The sequence below is a fragment of the Sebastes umbrosus genome, chromosome 18 (genome assembly GCF_015220745.1).
Source record: "Sebastes umbrosus isolate fSebUmb1 chromosome 18, fSebUmb1.pri, whole genome shotgun sequence".
NCBI classification, from domain to species: domain Eukaryota; kingdom Metazoa; phylum Chordata; class Actinopteri; order Perciformes; family Sebastidae; genus Sebastes; species Sebastes umbrosus.
The window spans coordinates 7,367,778-7,390,455 of record NC_051286.1 but is presented as its reverse complement, the minus strand read 5'-3'; the positions used below and the strand labels follow the sequence as shown (position 1 = coordinate 7,390,455).

General features: G+C 37.8%; 1 protein-coding gene across 2 annotated transcripts; it reads right to left on the bottom strand.

Annotated features, from left to right (window-relative positions):
• Positions 1 to 7,107: 7,107 nt before the first annotated feature.
• On the bottom strand, positions 7,108 to 21,189 carry knl1 (kinetochore scaffold 1). Of its 2 annotated transcripts, XM_037751458.1 has the most exons (31): positions 20,937 to 21,189; positions 20,033 to 20,067; positions 19,786 to 19,822; positions 19,638 to 19,697; positions 19,398 to 19,480; positions 19,258 to 19,313; positions 19,144 to 19,165; positions 18,296 to 18,339; positions 18,140 to 18,192; positions 17,301 to 17,976; positions 17,084 to 17,136; positions 16,279 to 16,927; positions 15,731 to 15,783; positions 15,193 to 15,236; positions 12,750 to 15,066; positions 12,023 to 12,137; positions 11,863 to 11,909; positions 11,677 to 11,775; positions 11,475 to 11,590; positions 11,216 to 11,306; positions 10,919 to 11,035; positions 10,743 to 10,830; positions 10,577 to 10,639; positions 10,215 to 10,254; positions 10,005 to 10,109; positions 9,630 to 9,730; positions 9,164 to 9,229; positions 8,799 to 8,908; positions 8,469 to 8,590; positions 8,065 to 8,190; positions 7,108 to 7,476 (listed from the first exon to the last, which is right to left on the bottom strand). In XM_037751458.1, the coding sequence occupies exons 2-31, from the start codon at positions 20,059 to 20,061 to the stop codon at positions 7,380 to 7,382; spliced, it is 5,679 nt and encodes a 1,892-aa protein (XP_037607386.1). In that variant the 5' UTR covers positions 20,062 to 20,067; positions 20,937 to 21,189; the 3' UTR covers positions 7,108 to 7,379. The 2 variants fall into 2 exon arrangements, with proteins under 2 accessions (XP_037607386.1, XP_037607385.1); XM_037751457.1 differs by having other exon boundaries at positions 12,750 to 15,236; positions 20,937 to 21,188.
• Positions 21,190 to 22,678: the final 1,489 nt, after the last annotated feature.

Genomic DNA, 22,678 nt, shown 5'->3' with positions numbered 1-22,678 from the left:
AACCTCTGGACTGGGTGGTTTGTGAGGCTGCTGCATGGGACCATTGAGGCTTGATACTATGGGACAGCTGCTGTGTCCCCCTGCTGAGAGGGAGCCTATTTTAACAAGGCAGACCTATTGTCTTTTACCAAGAATGACCAGAGAATGTGGCAACTCCTGGGTCACATAGTGTTTACTTGTGTGTGTGTGTGTGTGTTGGTGATTGGGGGTAGGACGTGGGACGTGGGACGTGGCCGTGTCCCTGTCATTCGCATAACTATGGGAGCACATGCCATCAGAGTTAATTACCTGCCTGGAAGGACCAATTAAGACGCCCTCTGATGCCCCCCAAAGAGGTAATCTACAGTAGAGCAGCGTGGCTATATGAGAGGGAAGTGAGGAGGGACTGATGAACAGGACAGACGCATGATCAGTGATATTTGAAGTCAACTGTGTGGAGACACGGCTCAGTACGTCTTCGTTTCAGCGTGCCAATGCACAGACAAACAAACACAAACATTTCATCTAATTTTGGGAACATAACAGCAGAAAGCCTCCGTACTTCCTATAATTCAAAGTATCCAGTATACAAAAATACTTTTTGTCACAGGAGTGAAACCAAAAGTGTGGTTCTTTGTAACAGCCAACAGGGGGCGACTCCTCTGGTTGCAAAAAGAAGTCTGATTGTATAGAAGTCTATGAGAAAATGAGCCTACTTCTCACTTGATTTATTACCTCAGTAAACATTGTAAACATGAGTTTATGGTCTCAATCGCTAGTTTCAAGTCTTCTTCAATACAGCAGGATGTTCATTCAGTAAATTATGGTCCCATTTAGAGTCAAATAGACCATAAAGCAGGGGATGCTTTCGGGCGTGTCTACCTTGTGATTGACAGGTCGCTACCATGGCGTTGTCTGTGTTTTCATCTTAGAAATTTAACCCTTTCACAGTGTTTTCAGTTCATGAAAGTTAATTGTAACATTTTTATCATTTTGACCAAGAGAGCGACGGACAAAAACCAAGATGCCGAAAGCTTTACACTAAGAGGGCAATGGCCAAAAACCAAAATGGCGATGACCAAAAACCAAGATGATGACGGCCAAAAACCAAGATAGTGACGGCCAAAAACCAAGATGAAGACGGCATAAAACCAAGATGATGACGGCCAAAAAACAAGATGATGACGGCCAAAAACAAGATGACGACGGCCAAAAACAAGATGACGACGGCCAAAACCAGCACCTTTAAAGGTATCAAGGATGGCACTATTTTCTCCCAATACTCAACACCGATTGGCCTGTTGGATCGCAACATTATCTGCTTAATAATGCCAATAAATCTGTTCAAAAACTACTTTTTCAATAAAAATCAACAGTATAGATCTAGAAGGATCACACAATACAAACTGGCACATTTTCTATGTTATGCAGTGGTTTGAATAAACAATATGGCTCCACTAACTCCAGTGTACCGAGGGACAGTTTCATTGTTATTCTCTGACCTCTTAGTGAAAGTATTATGTGTTGTGAATATATACAGTAATGCCTCAAGAATAAATCCATTGTGTTTTGTCTTCAATGCAGCCCTTTCCTCTGGAGCTGCTGTGAAACCCAACACTTTGTTTAAACTGCGCTGCCTTTATCTTTTTTTCTTACAGTATGAGTGAAGCTGTCGCAGCTGGAAATCCAGCAGCACTGTGAGATAATTATGATAAGACATGGCTGAGTTGTTCTATGAACAAACATGGCCACCAAGGCCAGAGGAAGGGAGGGACAATGGAGGCGGATTACTGCAGACTGGAGGTGTTGGCACGTCTGTCGTTGGTTGTTGGGTCACTGCAAATGAGCTCTCTGTTGAACTCTGACCTTTGAAGTTACTCTGAGGAACTTTTATCTGGTTATGAAAACCGTCTCAATTTAATACTGATGCCTCTGTATGACCTAAACGAGAACATCAGCGAGAAGATTAGTTATTTCTATATACTGGCCCAACAATGCAGACACAGTAAAGCCAAACAACACTGATCCCAGAATGTAGCCTTGGAACATGTTATAATTCTATGGAAGACATATAATGTCAAAACCATTATTTAGGTATCTAAATATTAAATCAGATTATTATCCAAGCAGGACCTGCAGCTGAATGTTGGCGTTGCAAGTCCTGTAATTGACAAAACAATTAACATCTTGCGACCATATAAGTGCTGTTACTTAACATTTTATCCCTTGGATTCAGTTGTGTTTGTGTTTTATGAATATATTTATTAAATGCTGACATATTCTAATCATAATCATGTATAAAATGCACTACAACCATAGCAAGAAGTTGTTACGTTTCTTACCTTATTTCTCGAAATAAAAATGGAATATAGTTCTTCCTACTAGAATAAAGCGCATACTTCATTTCCCTTTCTTTTCTTTCTTGTATGAAGCAGCAGTTTGTCTGGCAGGAGGTCATGTTGGGACTTTAATAGAAGGGAAACCTTAAAGCGCTTTTCCATCTTCTAAAACCAATCCCAGCACCTAAAAGCTGTCCGTCCCTGCTGCTGTCAGTGGAGGACACTGATGAGGTTACTCGGGTGAAATACAGCTCCTGGATCTGTGGATAAACAGATTTGAACCAGGTTGCTGGAGGTCAAATGTTCCACTTTACAGAATTACGCATTTGGAGATTTGCCATCTAATTTCATCTAAATCCCAATAAACCTTTACATTTGTCACTCACAGAGGTGTTTCATTGCACCTCTCGTATGTGGTGATGCATTTAATGTCAGTTAGAAATGATCTACGCTGGTTTAAATTAACCTGGATGGATTTTATTTTCTGTTTTATCACATTTTTTGGTCGTTTCTGCTTTAGTTTGTGAATTCGTGTTTTGACTATTTTGTGTCCACCCATCCAATCAGCACGTTTATCTGATTCAGACACAGTTGATGTTATTCTCCAACCAATTGTTTAACAAGATCATAACAGGTTTCACTTTTATGTTAAAAGATCTGTAGATTTGTATTGAAAACAGCAGCATGGCTCGTAATAGTGTACGGACATTTGAGGTTCCCAGAGTATGAATCCTACTGACTTTGGTGATCCCCTGATTTTTCCTCTAGCGGAACCATGAGGCTGATATTTGTGGTTTTGAGTGAAATGTCTTATGAACTATTGCCAATTGCCATGAAATTTGTTCTTGTAAGAACTGACTGACATGTGATAACTTTAACTCTTTTCACCTATAGCGATATCATCGGGCCAAAAACTTGAATATTTGGTCATACAATATAATTTATGTCCAGACATCTATGTGCATTCCCATCAGCCTCATCTGTACTTTAGTGCTAATCAGCAACTGTTAAGAATGCTAATGAGATAAAACGGCTCGTATGATATTTTCCGAAAAGTTACTTTGTTATGTTTCGTGCATTTTCCTACAAATGTCCAGTAACATGAACGATCAGTGCGCCTGCGCTAGCCCTTGCGGTGTTTAGACAACAAAATAACTTGGTTAGGTTTAGGATAAGATCGTGGGTTTGGGTTAAAATAGACATGCTAGTTACTTAAGCATGGAAGTTAAGTAACAAATAAAGCAAAGTTTGGAACTATGGAAGTTATTTTAACTACGAATAGTGTATGAGAACAGCCTGGACTAAAATGGTGAATACGGCATAAATACCTGGTAAACGTTGGCATTGCTGTGCCTAAGTCTAGTCAGAAGACAAAACACACTGATTTGGTAATTTTTCAAGTGGATTAATCAACACTCAATCTCTTTTCTGTCCAATTCGGCAAAATGCTAGTCTCACCTTTTTTCACCCAGTATTTTCATTGAGGCAACACTGAAATGACATTGATTGTAGATGGATATAATTGGCACTATTACTAGCAAAGACCATTTTACGAGAACATTTGAATCTTACCTGGTGGAGGCTACATCTAGCCTAAAGTAAGAACATCATAAGTGGTGCCTTTTCATGGTTTTTTGAAGATGAAATCCTGTTCTCTGCACCTCCCCTAGCAAAAAAAGACTCAACAGTCCAATGCTCGTGAAATTATTTTCATTTATCAAATTTTCACTCTGACAAGTGCATTAGGATTGAGCTTTTTCTTTACAGACCAATAACAAAGTATTTTTTTAAACGGTAAAGACAGTGACTCAACCACACACTACCAAGCTCTTTGCAAGGACAAACATTAATGAAATTCAATAACACAAATTTACTCAACTAGAGCAAATACCTATTTGTATTGTGTTATGATCTAATGAATGATTCAGTTTCACATTTGTAAATAATGAAAAATCCTTCAATGGATCGATGGAAATGAAATTGAGTTGACCCCCAGGCCGAGGTCAAGACACCCGAACGCACCACCCGGACACCCTGCATGTCCTCTATCTGGTTTGACAGCAGCCGTTGTTTCTGGGGGAGGGACGCAGGAACTCGTGTCCCCTGACGGCTCACTCGAGGGTGACGGTTTGGAAAGTCCACTTTGACCTTTGACGTCGGGGCTTCAGGAGTGGACAGTCGTTGCCCCCCCCTACACACACACATCCTCTCAGAGGCTTGTCTCTGGCTGTTTGACCTTTCAGACGACCTCTGGACACTGTCCATGTCAGTCATGTCTTGGCTGTTGCCAATGAGCTTTGAGCAGCAGCAGTAAGATCTGCAGCTAAATACTAACATCAGGTTTGTGTTGGTCCAGAGAGCACACAGCTACACAGATGAGTTTTCTTTGTTTGATGCCGCGGTGCAGCTGCTCGCTGGTCACTGCTGAAGGATTACAAGGATGTCTGTTAGCCTTAAAATGTATGAAAAAAACATACGAAAATCAAAAATAGAAGTCAATTTTCCCTGTAACTTCGTTGTTTACATTTCATAGATGAAAAGCAGCAACATGTTGTACTGCGCAAAAGTATTTGTCAGCTGTAGTTTATTCTTACCTCAGAATTATAAACACTTTAAAATATGTTTTGGTAAAGGAGGTTGCGCTTCAACAACGGGATTCACGTTGGAGTGCAAGACCCAAAGTCCAATAAGCATAAAAGTGTGATAGGGTAGCACATCCCAGATTTCAAAATCAAGGACTAGATCATTTCACTTGTTTTTTCAGAACGTAAAACGCTTTTAAGAAGGCTCCGAAAATCTATATTTTTACTACACAAAATTATGTGTTTTCCTCTAATTTTTGCTTCCCCACCTGATAAAATACTAGCTATTTAAGGCCTCTAAAACCACAAAATTAAACAATCTGAGCAGGAAAGAAACACTGGTTCAACTGCTCACAACTCATATCAACACTAAGACCATTTTCTGTGAGGAGGGGGCTTTAAGCAGACATTGCTTTCTCAAACTAAAGTGGGCATTGGAATATAAATGTATATATTTTACAGGCCCATGGCGCCCTCTAGAGCCTAACAACAGAACAGCATTTAACACTGAAGGTGTGTTTGATGTCTAGTTTGCAGGTGATGCTTTAAATGGAGGTGTAAATGAGACTGGGAATACAATGTTCATCAGAAAAAAACATATTTCAAGTTTGACTTTAACTCTACTGCAAGACACACCCTATCTTTGTTTTTGCTGCGGTACCACATGAGCCAAGAAATGTTTTTTACTGGTCTCATTTTGGGTTTATTGGGAGTAGGATTTAGGGTGATGAATATGAATAATCCAATGAAGTTTCAAAGGGAACAGTGTCAGCTTGGTTATTGTCATAACAAAGAGTAGCAGAACACTGACAGCATGCAGAAGAGTTAAAAAGACAAAAGTTTGCTGTGGAGAACCGACGTTGATGTTTGACATCTCAGCTCTTCTCACATTTTTTGCCAACCACGCCTTTCAAGTGGATGAATGTAATACCAGTCTTAAAGCCCATTAGTCTCTCAACACCGACACCATCTCTGTATTTCAATGAGATTTTATTATTGATGATACATTACTATTACTACTACTAATGGTTCAACCTACATGATGTAGATTAAGACAAGACTACAGTATGTAATGTATGCATTAATTATAGAGATAATGCATCCTGCAAAAGAAAGCACATTTAAGCAAATAGCACATTCTACTTCAATTTGCATTACATATATTTTACTTTCAATTTGCACAGCAGAGATGTATCTTAAATTGTAGTTTATTGTCAATTAAAGTAGTTGGTATGTGTTGGTATTTGTATAGATTTATGAGAGATCTATGTTAATTGCTGCTGTAACCTCAATTTCCCTTTGGGAATCAATACATTTTATCTATCTATCTAAAAAGAATCAAACTAAATGCTTTTAATCAAAACGTTTGAGTACATTTATTTTATTTTATTTTTTTTTTTTTTTTACAATTTTTACTCTCTAATATCAAAAGTACAAAGATCAGACTAAGAGTGGTAATCATTATGAACAAAATATAGCAAAAATATATTTACATATGTTCAGTACTGCACAAAGTTACAGCAAAATATGACGAATATATACACACACACACTGTAAGCAAAATAAAAGTGTAAATTCGGCCCATGTTCACCATCTGGAGGCGACTCTGAAAACTGCACAGAAGCTACTGCACTGGCTACTTTGTTTAATCTTTTAAATGGTTTTACATGATCACTGAGCAAATATAAATTAACCAAATTTTCTAGCTAGATGACATACAGTAGCTAACACAACTGAGAATGACTTGAATAACCTAACATTTGCAGTGTAGCTGCGACAAAAGTATTCCACTGTATCTTACCCAAGAACAAACTGTTATAACATTTTTTGTCAATGTGTTTTTTTTTTCAGACGTTTGGGCACCTAAATGTTAATGACTGCAAATATTGGTAACATCTGGCCAAACATCTGATGAACAAGACCGAGGCTGTAGTTAAAACTGATCTGATTTCCTGTATTATAGCAATATTAACAAAATGCAATGAAATGTTTTTGCAAAATATTTTTTTTAAATCCAGTTAAAGGGATAATTTGAAGTGAGGTCATATGAGGTACTTCTCCATAGTCAGTGTATTACCTGCAGTAGATGATGGTCGGCACGCCCCCAGTTTGGAGAAACAGACAGGAGTACCAACACGACAGCAAAGCAATATACTGATGAGAGACAGCTATACAGTCTAGCCGTCGTCTATGCTCTCGCCAAAGCAACCAGACTCCATTGAAGAGTAGACCAGTAACTCCTGTGTTCTGTGAGGTTGTGTGCTGCCGGCCCCGTCCACAGCAATATATTGCTTTGGTTATGTGCGGTAACTCCTATCTGTTTCTCCAAGCTGATCGTCATCTACTGTCAGTAATACACTATGTAAAGTATAAGTACCTCATACAACCCCACTTCAAAGATTTTTTTAAGTTTTTCATTTTTTCAACATACTGTACAAAAGAGTTTGATTACAAACGACTGGAATCAAAGTTCCTGGTCTCAACAGAGCAGATTTTCATGAATCTTTTTGACGATCTTCGTCAGGACGTTCTTTGCTGGACTGAACGACGCCACGATCTCCTCAATCTGTTGAATCCTGCAAATACATGAAAATATCAAATATTATTGCTTGTAAGGAAATTGCATAATGTCACATAAATATTCTTGCCTCGTGTCTAGACTGCAAGCGACATGTCAGAGCGCTTGTGTCACGACAGCATTGACACAACACTGAAGCGACTGTCTATACCGGCTCTGTCTTATCTGTAAAATGATAAAATAATGATAAAACCCTAACATACGTAGTAAATTGTAATAATGTAGTAAAGTAGTAAAGTAGTAGTGTTTTATTGGCCATTGACCTCGCATTTAAGCACATATTATTGGGAACAAATTTACTTGAAATGTAAATAAACGCTTCAGGTTGCGGTTACGCCCGTGAGACGCAGCTGAGATGCGAGCCTCTCCTGAGCTGGCATAGACAGCTGCATAGATTAACATGAAAGCGTATCTGCGTCATACGTTTCAATGAAAAATGAGTCTGATACGCATAGCCGCAATAACATTCTGCTGTCATGACACATTGTTGTTTAAGTGCATTTAAAGTTGCATTTCCCACCACCCAAAAGCCAGGAAAGCACCGCCTCTCTTATTTCTATTAGAGTTATATTTGAGTCAAACTTACGTCGTGTTTCCGATCATGTTTTTGAAGCTCTGCACTTGAAGGACACAGAGGTGGTCGATCAGACTGACGGAGAAGATCACCTCAAACTTGGACAATGTCCTGAGACGGCTGAAGACAATGTGCACTCTGCAAGAAGAAAAAGAAGAAAGTGTGTTATATAATGTAATGTGAATTTTTTATGCTAGTTCTATTAATTAACAATGAAAAGTTAGTTAAATTAGTTGAGGACCAAATGACCCCCAACCATGATATTATAATAGTTTCTGTGGTGCTTTTATTGCAGGTTTTGAGGCCACTTGGTCACTGGGAAGCATGTCGATTCATCCTTAATAAAGGCTAACTTCATTACAAAGTTGCCTTAGAAAACGTTGCACCAGTTATCTTTAGTGGGGAAGAGTTCTTACTGAGTGTCCACACAGCTGATGTCGAGAATATTGAGCCTTACACCTCCCCACATTTTCAGCAGACGCAGCTCCTCTCCCAGCAGACGACAGCGACTCACCACCAGACCAACTTCCTGCAGCAGCTACATCAACAGAAGAGTGGAAAGTTTCTGAGTAACTGTTTAAAACACAAATTTGAGACAATACTTTGGGTCTACTGACTCAAAGCGCTTAAACAAGTCTCACCATAAAAAAAAAAAAAAAAGAGTATATAAGTAAAGTATAAGTAAGTGTACTGTATATACAACATGAATCAATCAACTGAACAAATCTCCATTCATTCACACGTACCTGAGGAACATGTCTGCTCGTTGGATACTTCTCCACCCAGTCACTTTCTCCCTCGATGTACTGAGAGAGCAGTTTGTGAACCAGGCAGGCGTGGCCCTGCGACTTCTCATCTAGTTTGAAAACAAAATGCACAGTACTTTTTTTTTGTACAAATGACCAGCAACAAGAATTTCCCTAATTGCTCAAAATGCCAATGGTCATTTAACTGTACCCTCATTATAAAGACCACACAACTACTGAGAAACTACCACAGATTTAAGTAATATTTAGTAGATGAGAAGCAGACATGAATCTGGATTTGAATCCACGTTGACCCAAACACACAACATCAACACACTACATTTTGTAAAGTGTTTTTCTCTCACCATCAAGTTGAAGTTTGAATGTGATGTGTAATATTTTCCTCTCAGACTGATTATCTGCATCATTTCCTTTAAAAACAACAAAAAACGGTAAATATTATTGGGAAAACATAAAAAAAGAGCTTGAGATTTGCTGTAAACGAAAACACAAATCAGTCTGTAAATACACTTTCACCCAATGTCTACCCTAGAGATGTCACGAGAATCTATACTTGGGTACCAAGTTGATGCCAAAATTCTGACAGTACTCGTTTTCTCTACAGTACCGGAGATACCGGGGATCAGGGCTAGAGACTAACGGCGTCCAGAGTGCAACATGGTTCAAATTGTCAGCTTTTAGAGACTTTTATTTTTCTGCACAAGTAGACGCACATCTTAAATTAAAAAAACAAATTCCAGAAGGAACAGTATGAATGCTGTCCACCATGTAGAGGCCTTACAAGCATGTCGACTGTTGAAGATAACTTACCAATGGTCTTTTCATACACCAGCTGTAGATGCAAGGTCTCATGGAGGAAAGAGTAGACGGTGCAGTTGTCTCTCTTCTCTGCAAACTTCCATTCATTCACCCTGAGGTAAGAAATGTACAAAAAGGTTTTAACTTTAATATCTTTGTGTACAAAAGCTAAAAACAGAGCTGTGGAATTGTATTTATTGTAAAGACTACTGTCAAAATAAGCTTATTTCCTGACAGTCGAGGAGAGTAACAGAGATAACACAATTTAATGTAGTAAAATGAAAGTAGTTTAAGGTTCAGCATGAGCAGCTTTTTTGTAAATGAGGTCCTACATGTTATTGAAAGCAAGACTTAAGATCTGAAAACCCATTAAAATCAGAAACTGACAAATTCTGCACGGTGACGTGGCTCTCAAGGTTCCTCGTCTCCGCTTTCAGCCTGTTCAGTTTATTTGAATTCTGCTTCTTCTGGATCTCTAGTTCAGATATTTGTCTGTGGCAGGAACAAAGAAAAGAATGAGAAACAAAATAAAAAAACATTTCTTTATTCATAGTACTTAATCATAAAAAAAGATACGTATTAATATTCTCAACTCACCTGTCATTATCCGCCAAAGCCTCTGTGACTTTCTGCATTTCTGTAACAAAAAATAAATAAATTCATGAATAACTTATTCAATTCAAGCACACAGAAATAAATAAATAATGTATTCAATTTACGCATATAAAATAAATAAATCTATCAATAAGGTATTCAAGAACATAGAAATAAATAGATAAATAATGTATTGCACATAAAAATAAATAAATTATTCAATTCAAGCACACAGAAATAAATAAATAAATAAATAAATAAATAACTTATTGAATTCACGCACATTAAAAAAAATAAAATAATGTATTCAATTCACAAAAATAAAATAAAAATAAATAAAATAATGAAGTGGTATTACAGGTTACCTTCCTGACGTGATTTCAGACTTGGCTTGTCTTCGTAGCCTTTTTCTTCAACTGCAGCAAGTTCTAAAGGACGGGAAAAACAGAGAATTTATTACGGACGTTTCACCTTCTGCTCGGGTCTGAATCATTTGTCCATTCATTGTTAATGAGTCATGTTCCCACGTACCTGTTTCTAATTCACCAATACAGTCATCCAAACTCTTCATCATCTCATCTGCTTCCTCAATCGTTCCTCTCAACCTCTGTTGCTCCTCCTGAAAAGATGAAAAATGTCTTTAACCTTCCGCGTTCTCAAAAGATCCCTAATGTTGTAATTCAGTATTTCTGTGTGAAGGCTCTTACCAGATTAGCCTGCACAAGGTTTGAGTACAACACCTCCTTCATTTCATGTGACTGAACTTTGCTCGACTTTCTGAAGAGGCTATTTCTCTCTTTTAGTTTTGCACCCAAAGATGTGATCTGTGAATTCAAACAAACACAGAGTGAGGATCAGGGATATGATCATATGCTACATCTGCATAGTCAGCAAAGGGCATCACTAAATAAAAACAATTATTCACATTTCACAAAATGACAATTATACTCCTTTTCACACTGATGACTGAGTCATCATGGTAACAAAGAGTTACCCTTTAATACCTCTTTCTCTGAAGCATTTCTCACTTCTTCCCACAAAGGTCTATTAACAATCTTCAGTGGTTTGTCCAGGTCCCACATTCGCTCCTTCAACCTGGGAAGAGGACAAAACAGGCCTGTGTTTTATTTTGAGCTTCTCAAAACAGTATCTGTCTATGCCACTTCCAACCCAACTTCAAAACACCTAAACTATCCCTTTATGACATGACTATGCGTATCAATCTCAGTAATAAATGTGTGATACAATCTTAAGCGTACATACCCCTCCACCTTTTCTGTGAGGTTGAGGACATCCGTCTCATACACCATCTGTTTAGGACGGTTGATGTATCTGTCTTTCAATAAATCCATCGGTGTGTGATCTGTTTCTGACAAAGGCTGCAAAAGCAAAATAAAAAGTCACGTCACTACATTGGGCTGCTGCTTTTCCATATATGTTTTAATATTAATGAAGATTAACCTACTCTCCCAGGGAGGATGCTTTGCCGAGGATTATGGATGACAAAGTCTATGTTGAAGAGTTTAAAGAACTCCAACACTGTAATGGTGCCGTCATCGAGTTTCTGTAATCAAAACATTCAAGGCAATAAATAACGGATGAAAAAGTGAATATTTCAAAGATCTATTTATAAAATATGTCAACAATATACCCTCTGTATGTCAGTGGTGTAGTCTTCACACTGGCTTTGTTTGAAAGCTGAAAAAATAAACACAATAATTGAGTGAGAATCTAGAGAAGCACAATTATGTCAGGAAAACATCGCCAAATAAATATGTTAATGATATTCTTGTGAATCCATAACAACTTACTTGATTCAAATGTAGTTTCATATCTGGCTGTGTGACTGCTGTTGGAGTAGTCTGTGGACTGTGTAATCATGCCTGGAGCTGCAGTAATGTTACCGTCACACTCCACAACATGAGACTGAAAATAGAAAACAAATGAAAGAATATCCATGACAGGAAACTGTAATATAATATACCGTAAATTCTCAAATCAAAGTCAGTATTCAAGGGAAGAGATTCAGCATAATACATTTCCAGAGCTCTAATCCTATCAGTACTATGGAGGACGGAACCTGCCAAAGTAAAAATAAATAAATAAATAATAATAAATGACTGATTATGTCCTTTGGGTCACTGAAAGGCTTTTAATTTGAAACAGGAATTTAACCGCAAAATTAAAAAATTGCAAAATGGAAACAACTGGGAATAATTAGTGAATAAAAAGTGCATTTCTGTTTGAGGACAATAACTGCAGCAGAGTGGTGAGTATTACATGACTATATACTAATGGTAACTAATTATCCTAGAATTATCAGAACAACAGGTAAACATGAAGGAAGTATTGAGTAAGCGTCAACAGGAAATTAATCAGTAAATAACAATAAATTTATCAGGAAACAGGGAGGTTTCTCACTGAAATATGATAAATATACTATCAAAATAAGCAAAATAAAGATTTAAGGCATGTCAAGGTAAATAAAGACTCCATCTATTATTTGCGAATTTACGATACTCTAATAATTTGACTTACCGTTTCAACGTCAGTGGATGTTTTCATTCTCTTCTCATCCTCCAGTATATTTTCATCTACTGGCAGAGATCTCTTTTTTCCATGGACAGCATTAATAAAGTCCTGTTCAATTGCATTGTCCTCTAAAAGCTCTTCCATGTTGAACTCGGGAGAAGCGCTCACTTCTTCAGTGGCTTTCTGAGGACTCATGTCCAACGTTTCTGACACATCTTCATAGCTACCAAGCTCTTCGTTGTGAATATTGCTCAAATCATCGTCAAAGTTGCTCAGTTGTTTCGTAACATTGACTGTCTGTGTATGTTCTCTCACAGAATTCACCTTCTTTGAAACATCCGGTTTGCTCCTACGGGGGAGTTTCGCCTTAAAGCTTCCCACTGAGAGTCTTGACATAAGTTCTTTAGTCTTCAAGTTGAAAGGAGTTGCAGTGGTAGTAGAGGGTTGTTCTTCTTGCATAAGACATTGAGCTTGTGTATCTTCTTCGGTGTTTACCAAACCCATTTCAAGTTCAGGCTCCGTTACAGGTAGGGGTTTGGTTTTGTCGTTTGAGTTTTTGTCCATGTCGCTTTCCAGCCGAGGCAAAGGTGCTGTGCAGCTGTCCATGGCAATAGTATCAGGGGCTGTATTTATTTTGTGGCTCAAACGCCTGACTTTTGACTGAAGATTGGCTAAACTCCTTCGTCTAGCCTTTCGTGAAGGCGCTGCATCGACATCATGGTCAACAGCACTGGGTGAACTCTCCATCTTCTGTGATAAAGTTTGATTTCTTGGTTCGGGTTCCTTCCTGGTGCCAGTTTCAAGAGAATCGGGAATGCTTGTGATTTCAACGCCATCAGGATTAGATGATCCCAGTGCTTCGTTGCTCTGTTGTGGAGTGAGCTCAGTTTTCTTCAAATGGTCAGAATTGGGGTACAAGTCCTGTGTGGGAGAAAGGCATTGAGGTGGCTCATCTGTATACGTTTGTCTCAAAATGCGGCCTGTTTGAGCTTCAGTCCTATCCATGCTTACATCGTCCTCTGGACCTTCCGTCATGGTTTTATTTATTGGCTTTTCCATGACAGCTGAAACAAAACCTTCCTTTTCAGTATCCACATCAGGCTTCTGTGTTTTAAGTTGGTCCAGGAAGCCATTTGTGTCTACAGTTTCTTGAGGGGACGGTGCAGCAGGAGCCACTGCTTTGTTGATCACAGGATTAGCCCAAGGGCCACTCGACCTAGACAGGGATTTTTTAAATCCTGGATCCAAAGCCTGTGCTGATGAAGATCGGTTTCTACCCGGACGATGGGTCTTCTTCGCAGATACAGGAAAATCCATGTTTTCATGAGTGGATGAAATGTTAGAATCTCGGTGTGGAAGAAGTGAATCCGACACTGAATTGCTGGCAATATTTACAGCGAGGCACTGGGTCATATCCATACCTGCATCAGTTGCAGTGAACCTCATTGTTTTCTCTCCGCAAGCAGGTAGAGGGTCCACATTTTGGTGAGACTGTGGTTCAAAATCGGTGGCAATGTTTACAGTGTGGCTTCTTGTCACATCCATACCTGCATCGTCAGCAGTAAACCTCACTGTTTTCTCTCCGCAAGCAGGTAAAAGGTCCACATTTTGGTGTGACTGCAGTTGTAAAGCAGTGGCAATGTTTACAGTGTGACTTCTTGTCACATCCATACCGGCATCGTCAGCAGTGAATCTCACTGTTTTCTCTCCACAAGCAGGTAAAATGTCCACACTTTGGCGCAACTGTGGTTCGAAATCGGTGGTAATGTTTACAGTGTGACTTCTTGTCACATCCATACCGGCATCATCAGCAGTAAACCTCACTGTTTTCTCTCCGCAAGCAGGTAAAAGGTCCACATTTTGGCGTGACTGCAGTTGTAAAGCAGTGGCAATGTTTACAGTGTGACTTCTTGTCACATCCATTCCGGCATCGTCAGCAGTGAATCTCACTGTTTTCTCCCCGCAAGCAGGTAAAATGTCCACACTTTGGCGCAACTGTGGTTCGAAATCGGTGGCAATGTTTACAGTGTGACTTCTTGTCACATCCATTCCGGCATCGTCAGCAGTAAACCTCACTGTTTTCTCTCCACACGCAGGTAAAGTGTCCAGATTTTGGTGCGACTGTAGTTGTAAAGCAGCGGCAATGTTTACAGTGTGACTTCGTGTCACATCCATACCGGCATCGTCAGCAGTAAACCTCACTGTTTTCTCTCCACACGCAGGTAAAAGGTCCACATTTTGGTGTGACTGCAGTTGTAAAGCAGTGGCAATGTTTACAGTGTGACTTCGTGTCACATCCATACCGGCATCGTCAGCAGTGAATCTCACTGTTTTCTCTCCGCAAGCAGGTAAAATGTTCAGATTTTGGCGTGACTGCAGTTGTAAAGCAGTGGCAATGTTTACAGTGTGACTTCTTGTCACATCCATACCGGCATCGTCAGCAGTAAACCTCACTGTTTTCTCTCTGGAGTCGTCTTCAGCATCAAACATGACCTAAGGAATACAGACATGAAATAATGTTTTTTTTATACCAAAACAAATGTGTTTATTTAGGAGATGTGAATTTAGGGTCAGGTTATGCTCGAAAATAACTAATTCATACAACATGCTGTTAGTTAGAAAGTTACAAAAATGTTCAGACAAATACAGTATTTAAAGCTACAATTTTTGATGGCGACTGGGGCAAAATCAAGATTAAAACATCAACATATTATCAACTTATAAAGTTGTTATGGCGGACATGTTAGCAAACACTTCTCTATTTACACATCCAGCAGATATGGAGCAATATATAGGCTTGTCACTAGGTGCCACCCTTGTCACATTACATTAAGTTAATTCATCAATTGTTAAGACAAGAAAATTATTGATTAGTGCAGCTCTAATGTTAGTATAAAGATGCAGTATTCGGGGCAAGCAGGCTGTGTGGTGATTATTTCAGAAAACAAATATGTAAAAGATCAAATTAAGGAAAGGTTTAAGCTCACCTCATGTCTTTGCACCTTCGTCTTTAAAGAAGCAGTCAATGAGGTTTCCATACCTAAATGTGGAAATGGTAAATAAGAAGCAATTCAAACATAAAGAAAACAGCTTATCTGACCCCAATTCCAATATTTAAGCACAACACTCTAGCGTCCAGTCTGCCAACATGAGGATGAAGAGCTAATTAGTAAAAGCAATCAGACCCAAATTCCCCAGATTTAAAAAGACAATAAATATAATTCATTCTGAAGTTATTTTTAGTCTTAAACATATTATAAAATATAGGTTTTTATTAAAAAAGAAAAAAACGAAGCATTTTAATACTGATTTGGAGGTCGACAACCATGGCAATGGTCAAAGCTTTGATGCATTCGAGTCTTCCCTAGTTTTTAAATCCATATATCATCATTCACATTACTAAAATAAAAACAATTTTGGTTTCCCATTCTCATTTTCATTGTCTCCAGGTGTCTTTAGGTTTCTCTCTCACTTGATTATTTGGTCTACATTTGAGTAAAAAAAAAGAAAAGAGGAAGGTTTGTGGTTTCCATACCTGTGCGGTTAGATGATCCCAGCACGTCACGGTTCTTCTGTCCTGAAGTCACCTCTTTTTTCTTCAGACTTTCACTGTGGGCGTACATGTCTTGGGTGGAAAAAAGAAACTGGAAAGAATCATCTGAGCCAGTGAGTCCTATAATACGGCCTGTCTGTGCTTCAGTCATATCCATGCTCACGTCATTTTCAGGACAGATCGTCCTTTCATTAAATGATCCTCCAAAGCTCCTGGTTGTATTTAGTGACTGCTTTTCTTTACCAACATTACTTTTAAGCTGGGACAGGGAGATGCTTGTGTCGACAGTTTCCTTAGAGGATGCTGCAGTAGGAGGTATCACTCTGACAATCGCAGGATTACCACTTGAGGAGCCTGGCTTAGAGAGACTTGACACAAAGTTTTTAAATCCCAGATCCAAACCATTAGCTGAGGAGCCAGGCGTACCACAAGCCTCACGTCTTCTCTCCTCCAAAGATGAAGCATTGTCCGTTTTTCCACGAGTGTGAAGAATGTCTAAGTTTTGGTTTGGACGATTTGATGAACCACTGGCAATGTTTACCGTGTGACTCTGAGTCATATCCATGAACTCATCACCTGCTGTGAACATTATTGTTTTGTTTCTGCAATCATCTTTTGTATCAAGGTTGACCTGAAGAAGAAAAGACATTGAAGAGCATTAAAACAACTATACCATTATACTATCTGTAACTGTCATTAAGTCAAATCAGGTCAGTTTATTTATATAGCATATTTAAAAACAATAGAAGTTGACCTAACAGCAAAACAAACTAAATGTAGAACTCACCTTGTGTCTTTGATGAGAAGCATGTAGAGAAGGATTCTTCGAAGATGTCATATCTACATTTGGAAATTGAAATAAGACGCTATTTAAACTGTATTCAATCAGAAGTTGTGAAATAATATCAGCATCCCCAAAACGCCATGTATGAAGTCAAAGCAAGAAATACATTAGTATAGAATATTTAGTCCATTAATCAGTTAGTAAATACTAAATTGAATACCTTTAGTGTTGAATGATGCCAGTGGTTTACTGATCTGCTGTTGTGTCGTCTTCTCTGCTGTCTGTGACGCTCTGTTGTCATGGTGGGAGTACATTTCTTGTGTGGGAAAAAGACACTGAAAGGGATCATCATCATCGGTGGATCCCAGGGTGTGGCCTGTCTGAGCTTCTGTCATATCGATGCTTGAATCATCTTCTAGACAGAGTGCACTTCCATAAAATTCCCCAATCTTCCTGGATGTATTTAGAGACTTTGCCATCACAGCTGAAACTGAAGCTGGAGCCTGATTTTCTTTATCCACATTAACCCTTTGTGTTTTAATCTGGGCCAGGGAGCCGGTTGTTTCTTCAGAGGATGCTCCAGCAGCAGGCATCATTCTGGTGATCACAGGATTAACGCTGGGGCCACTTGGTTTAGAGAGACTTGCGATGAAGTTTTCAAATCCAGTATCCAAAGAAGGCGCTGATGAGGAGACGTTTCTCATACCCGTGGATCCATCATTCGCAGTGAACATCACTGTTTTCTCTCCTCTAGTGGGTAGAGAGGAAATATCTGCGAGTGATTCGGCATCATTGGCAATGTTTATAGTGTGACTTTGGGTCATGTCCATGAATACATCATCTGTAGAAAACATCACCGTTTTCTCCCCTACGTCATCCCGAGTATCAAAGTTGACCTGGTGAAGAGAAGTAGCTTTATGTCAATGAACGGTCACTAAATATCAAGTTTTACATGAAAACGCATCATGAACATTATAATATAATACATATAAACATAACAAAGCAAATTAACCATTTAAACACAACACTGATAAAACAGCAGAGTGACTTCAGGCTCACCTTATCCCTTTGTTGAGAAGCATGTAGAGGAGCATTCAAAAGGGTTTCCATTCCTAAATTTGAAGACTTGAATTTAGTAAGAGTCATCTCATACTGTAACAAATAATGTGAGCATCTGGTAAGAGTTGTTTGAAGTTGAAAAATGTATATCCATACCCATAATTTGTTGACTCCCATCTTCAGTGACTGCCACCTGGACCCTTAAGAAAGCAAATACACAATATGTATGTTGTTAAAGGGTAACTTTGGTATTTTTCAACCATGTTTTTGTGTCTAACTGACTAACACAGGAACAACACTTTCTGAAATTGGTCCAGCATTGAAGGAGAGAGCTGTAGATGGCTGCTCACAGGCTGCAATATGGTGCTATTGGGGCAAGCTGGCACCGTCGCTAAAACTGCTTGTTTTTGCCACGACAGGCTCTGATTGTTATTACAAGTGTCTGACATTATGGAAAGAGTCTCGCTCAAAGAGAAGTCTGAAATCTAGTGAGCTGATGTGTTGCTGGAAGACAACGGTGGAATAGTGGAATACATCCATGTTGGAAACACGAGTGGCAGCATGGCAGAGTACAGAAAGCGTAGCTTAGTGTTATCTAAAATATTTTCAATGTCATGGCTGAATATTAAGATGATTTCAACAATGTGGATGAGGTCTTTGAATTCAATGGCCGCCTGTATGTATTTGAGCAAGAGAATACGGATATTCAGATTTGACAACCAGACTTCTCCTTGAGCGGGACTTAAACACAATAACAAAGAGACGGGATCACGCCGAAAGGTTACATTGTTCTCCCTCAATGCTGGACCTGTTTTGGAAATTGGTTTTACAAAACCATAGGAAAATAGAGTTGAAAAATACCAAAGTCACCCTTTAATACAGCAATTTTAGACTGGTTTGGAGGGACTGTAAGTCAAAGATTAGCATCTAAAATTCAACGTTTTTTGTCCATGTCAGTGAGGTTAACAGCTGATTATGTATAGGAAAGGATCAAGACAGCTTACCTATTTTGTGTGGCTGTCGCTGCTGTGGAATAACACAGGACAAATATTACAAGGCAACTCAAAATAATAATAATAAAAAAAAATCACATACTTATACATACATTACATGCTTACTTGTTGTTATTAACTCTTGTAAAGGACTTCGGACAGGCGAGGCATTTTTTACATCCCTGTAAAGATAAAATACAGATTAGGTTGAAATGTCAGTGTCCTTGTGGAAAATTAAAACTGACTTTTTTTCTCTAGTGTCTCACTTTGAGAACAGGAGAACATCGTTGGCGGGGGCAAAACTGACTCTTCTTGAAATTCTCTTTTCCACAGGTTTGGCACACTCCACCTTAGTGAAAATAAAAAATATATAAAGTAAAATACAAAACTATAAACAAAGTTATTACCACTCAATTTCATCCTTGTAGGGTGAGAATTGCTACTTCAAAAATCCCCAATTTTACATATAACCACTTTAACATTTTTAAATCAAGCAGTCCAGTTACCACATTTTCCTGTTGCTGAGGGTCAGGGAATATGATTGATTTCCGTGGTGCTTTTAAAATCTAAAAATGAGAAATTGCAGATGTTATGGTTCAGGCTAATGATAATATAGTATATATACTTTGTCGATAAATTATTTGTAGCACTGACCGAAGAAATGCGTCGTCTGGAGAATCCATCACCTTCACTGTAACACAGAACATGAAATACAGTATTCAGCTCTGGTGTATAATGTGCATGTGGGGTGTTTTATTATATTGTGAATACAGTCATATCACAAATAAATGTTAATGTCAGGTCCAAAGATGGCCTTTAGGTAATGTGTAATCTGTTGCTTCGAGGTTCAGGCACAAAGCATACACGACTGTTTTCTCACAATAACATCATTTTCACTCACTCATTCTTGGCAGGATCCAGAGGCTCCATTTTCAACTGTGAACAAAAGAAAACAGAGCTTGATATGGAAAATCACAGATTGTGCAGTAAATGATTATATTTAAGATGACAATGGATCAGATTTATTCAATTCAATGTTTATATACAATATACATTATACACTGGAACTTTAATTCCATTTTTAAGCTTTGACCAATTTGTTGCTGCATTAAAAAGGTTTACACTTGAATTGTAATTCACGTTAATTTTGAAGATGTTTAGCCAAGTTACTGGTGTACAATTTATTATTTTAATAATGAATAAAAATTCTGTTAATTTTTAAGTTTTTTTTTACCAAATTGCTGGTGTATGATTTATTATTTTAATAATAAATAAAAAATTCTGTTAATTTAAAAGATTTTTTACCAAGTTGCTATACACACACATATATTTATTACTTCTCTATACATACAACATTATTATCTACACCTCTCTCTATATATATATTTATTACATTACATACTACATTCCTGTTTACACCTCTGTGTACAGTACATGTATTACTTCTCATCATGCATATACATACTACATCCTGCTCACATTCAGTTTTCCCATCTGAAATACTGTCATCAACTAAATTACAAATTTACATTTACATTAACATCTTATATTTACTTGTATTTATATCAGTTTTAACTGCACTATTTTATGCTTCAGATTATCATTTTGCTTTTACATTTACTTGTGTGATTTCCCTTTACATATACATAATGTATGAGCATTGTTGAAGGAACATGAGACCAAAGATGTTCAGTGGCACTGACTGCTCTGCGGTTTTAGTAGTTAGTTCAAGCTAACGTTCGTCTTTCATTCACAATATGACCAAGAAATATAACAGAACACCAAATAAACATTACAGCACATACCTTGTAGTTGTTATGAGATAATTCCTCGTGTTTTACAATATAATACAGTTGTGTTAATTACTTCATAACTAACTTAAAGTAGTAGTTTATGTTTTCGCTGCTTCGAGCTGCGGCGGCTAACGTCAACGAGCTAACGTCTTTTCAGTTTTGAATTTGGCCGCCTCCACGCATGCGCAGTACACTATTTTTTTTAAATGTTTTTTTGTCTACTTTTTCGATTTCCCTGCTAATTTCGGTAAAAGCAGTGAAGTTAACTCAACAATAACAACAACAAAAATAATAAATACAGCACTTAGCTTGAATTAATCTAGAAATACAAACCTCCTGACGACTAGAAATGTACATTAAGGAAATTACGTATTCAAACCGGAAGTGATCACACAGTGTATTATTTTTTTTTAATTTAAGTTTTTGTCTACTTTCTCGATTTCGCTGCTAATGTCGGTTGGTGCAGTAAATTTAACTAAAAATACAACAACACAAAAATAATAAATACAGCACTTAGCTCGAATTAATCTGAAATTACGTATTCAAACAGGAACTGACGTATTCAAACCGGAGGTGATCACACAGTGCACTATTTTTTTTAAATTTAAGTTTTTGTCTACTTTCTCAATTTCGCTGCTAATGTCGGTTAGTGCAGTAAAGTTAACTCAACAATAACAACAACAAAAATAATAAATACAGCACTTAGCTCAGATTAATCTAGAAATACAAACCTCCTGACGACTAGAAATGTACGTTAAGGAAATTACGTATTCAAACCGGAAGTGATCACACAGTGCACTATTTTTTTAAATTTAAGTTTTTGTCTACTTTCTCGATTTTGCTGCTAATGTCGGTTGGTGCAGTAAATTTAACTAAAAATACAACAACACAAAAATAATAAATACAGCACTTAGCTCGAATTAATCTAGAAATACAAACCTCCTGACGACTAGAAATGTACATTAAGGAAATTACGTATTCAAACCGGAACTGACGTATTCAAACCGGAGGTGATCACACAGTGCACTATTTTTTTTAAATTTAAGTTTTTGTCTACTTTCTTGATTTCGCTGCTAGTGTCGGTTAGTGCAGTAAAGTTAACTCAACAATAACAACAACAAAAATAATAAATACAGCACTTAGCTCAAATTAATCTAGAAATACAAACCTCCTGTCGACTAGAAATGTACGTTAAGGAAATTACGTATTCAAACCGGAAGTGATCACACAGTGCACTATTTTTTTTAAATTTAAGTTTTTGTCTACTTTCTCGATTTTGCTGCTAATGTCGGTTGGTGCAGTAAATTTAACTAAAAATACAACAACACAAAAATAATAAATACAGCACTTAGCTCGAATTAATCTAGAAATACAAACCTCCTGACGACTAGAAATGTACATTAAGGAAATTACGTATTCAAACAGGAACTGACGTATTCAAACCGGAGGTGATCACACAGTGCACTATTTTTTTTAAATTTAAGTTTTTGTCTACTTTCTCAATTTCGCTGCTAATGTCGGTTAGTGCAGTAAAGTTAACTCAACAATAACAACAACAAAAATAATAAATACAGCACTTAGCTTGAATTAATCTAGAAATACAAACCTCCTGTCGACTAGAAATGTACGTTAAGGAAATTACGTATTCAAACCGGAAGTGATCACACAGTGCACTATTTTTTTAAATTTAAGTTTTTGTCTACTTTCTCGATTTTGCTGCTAATGTCGGTTGGTGCAGTAAATTTAACTAAAAA

Coding starts and splice junctions, on each gene's coding strand:
- knl1 (XM_037751457.1), bottom strand. CDS start 20,061: ATGGAGCCTCTGGATCCTGCCAAGAATGA. Junction 11,910..12,022: donor TGAAACTACATTTGAATCAA/GTAAGTTGTTAT, acceptor TTATTTTTTCAG/CTTTCAAACAAAGCCAGTGT. Junction 8,591..8,798: donor CGAGCAGACATGTTCCTCAG/GTACGTGTGAAT, acceptor CTGTTGATGTAG/CTGCTGCAGGAAGTTGGTCT.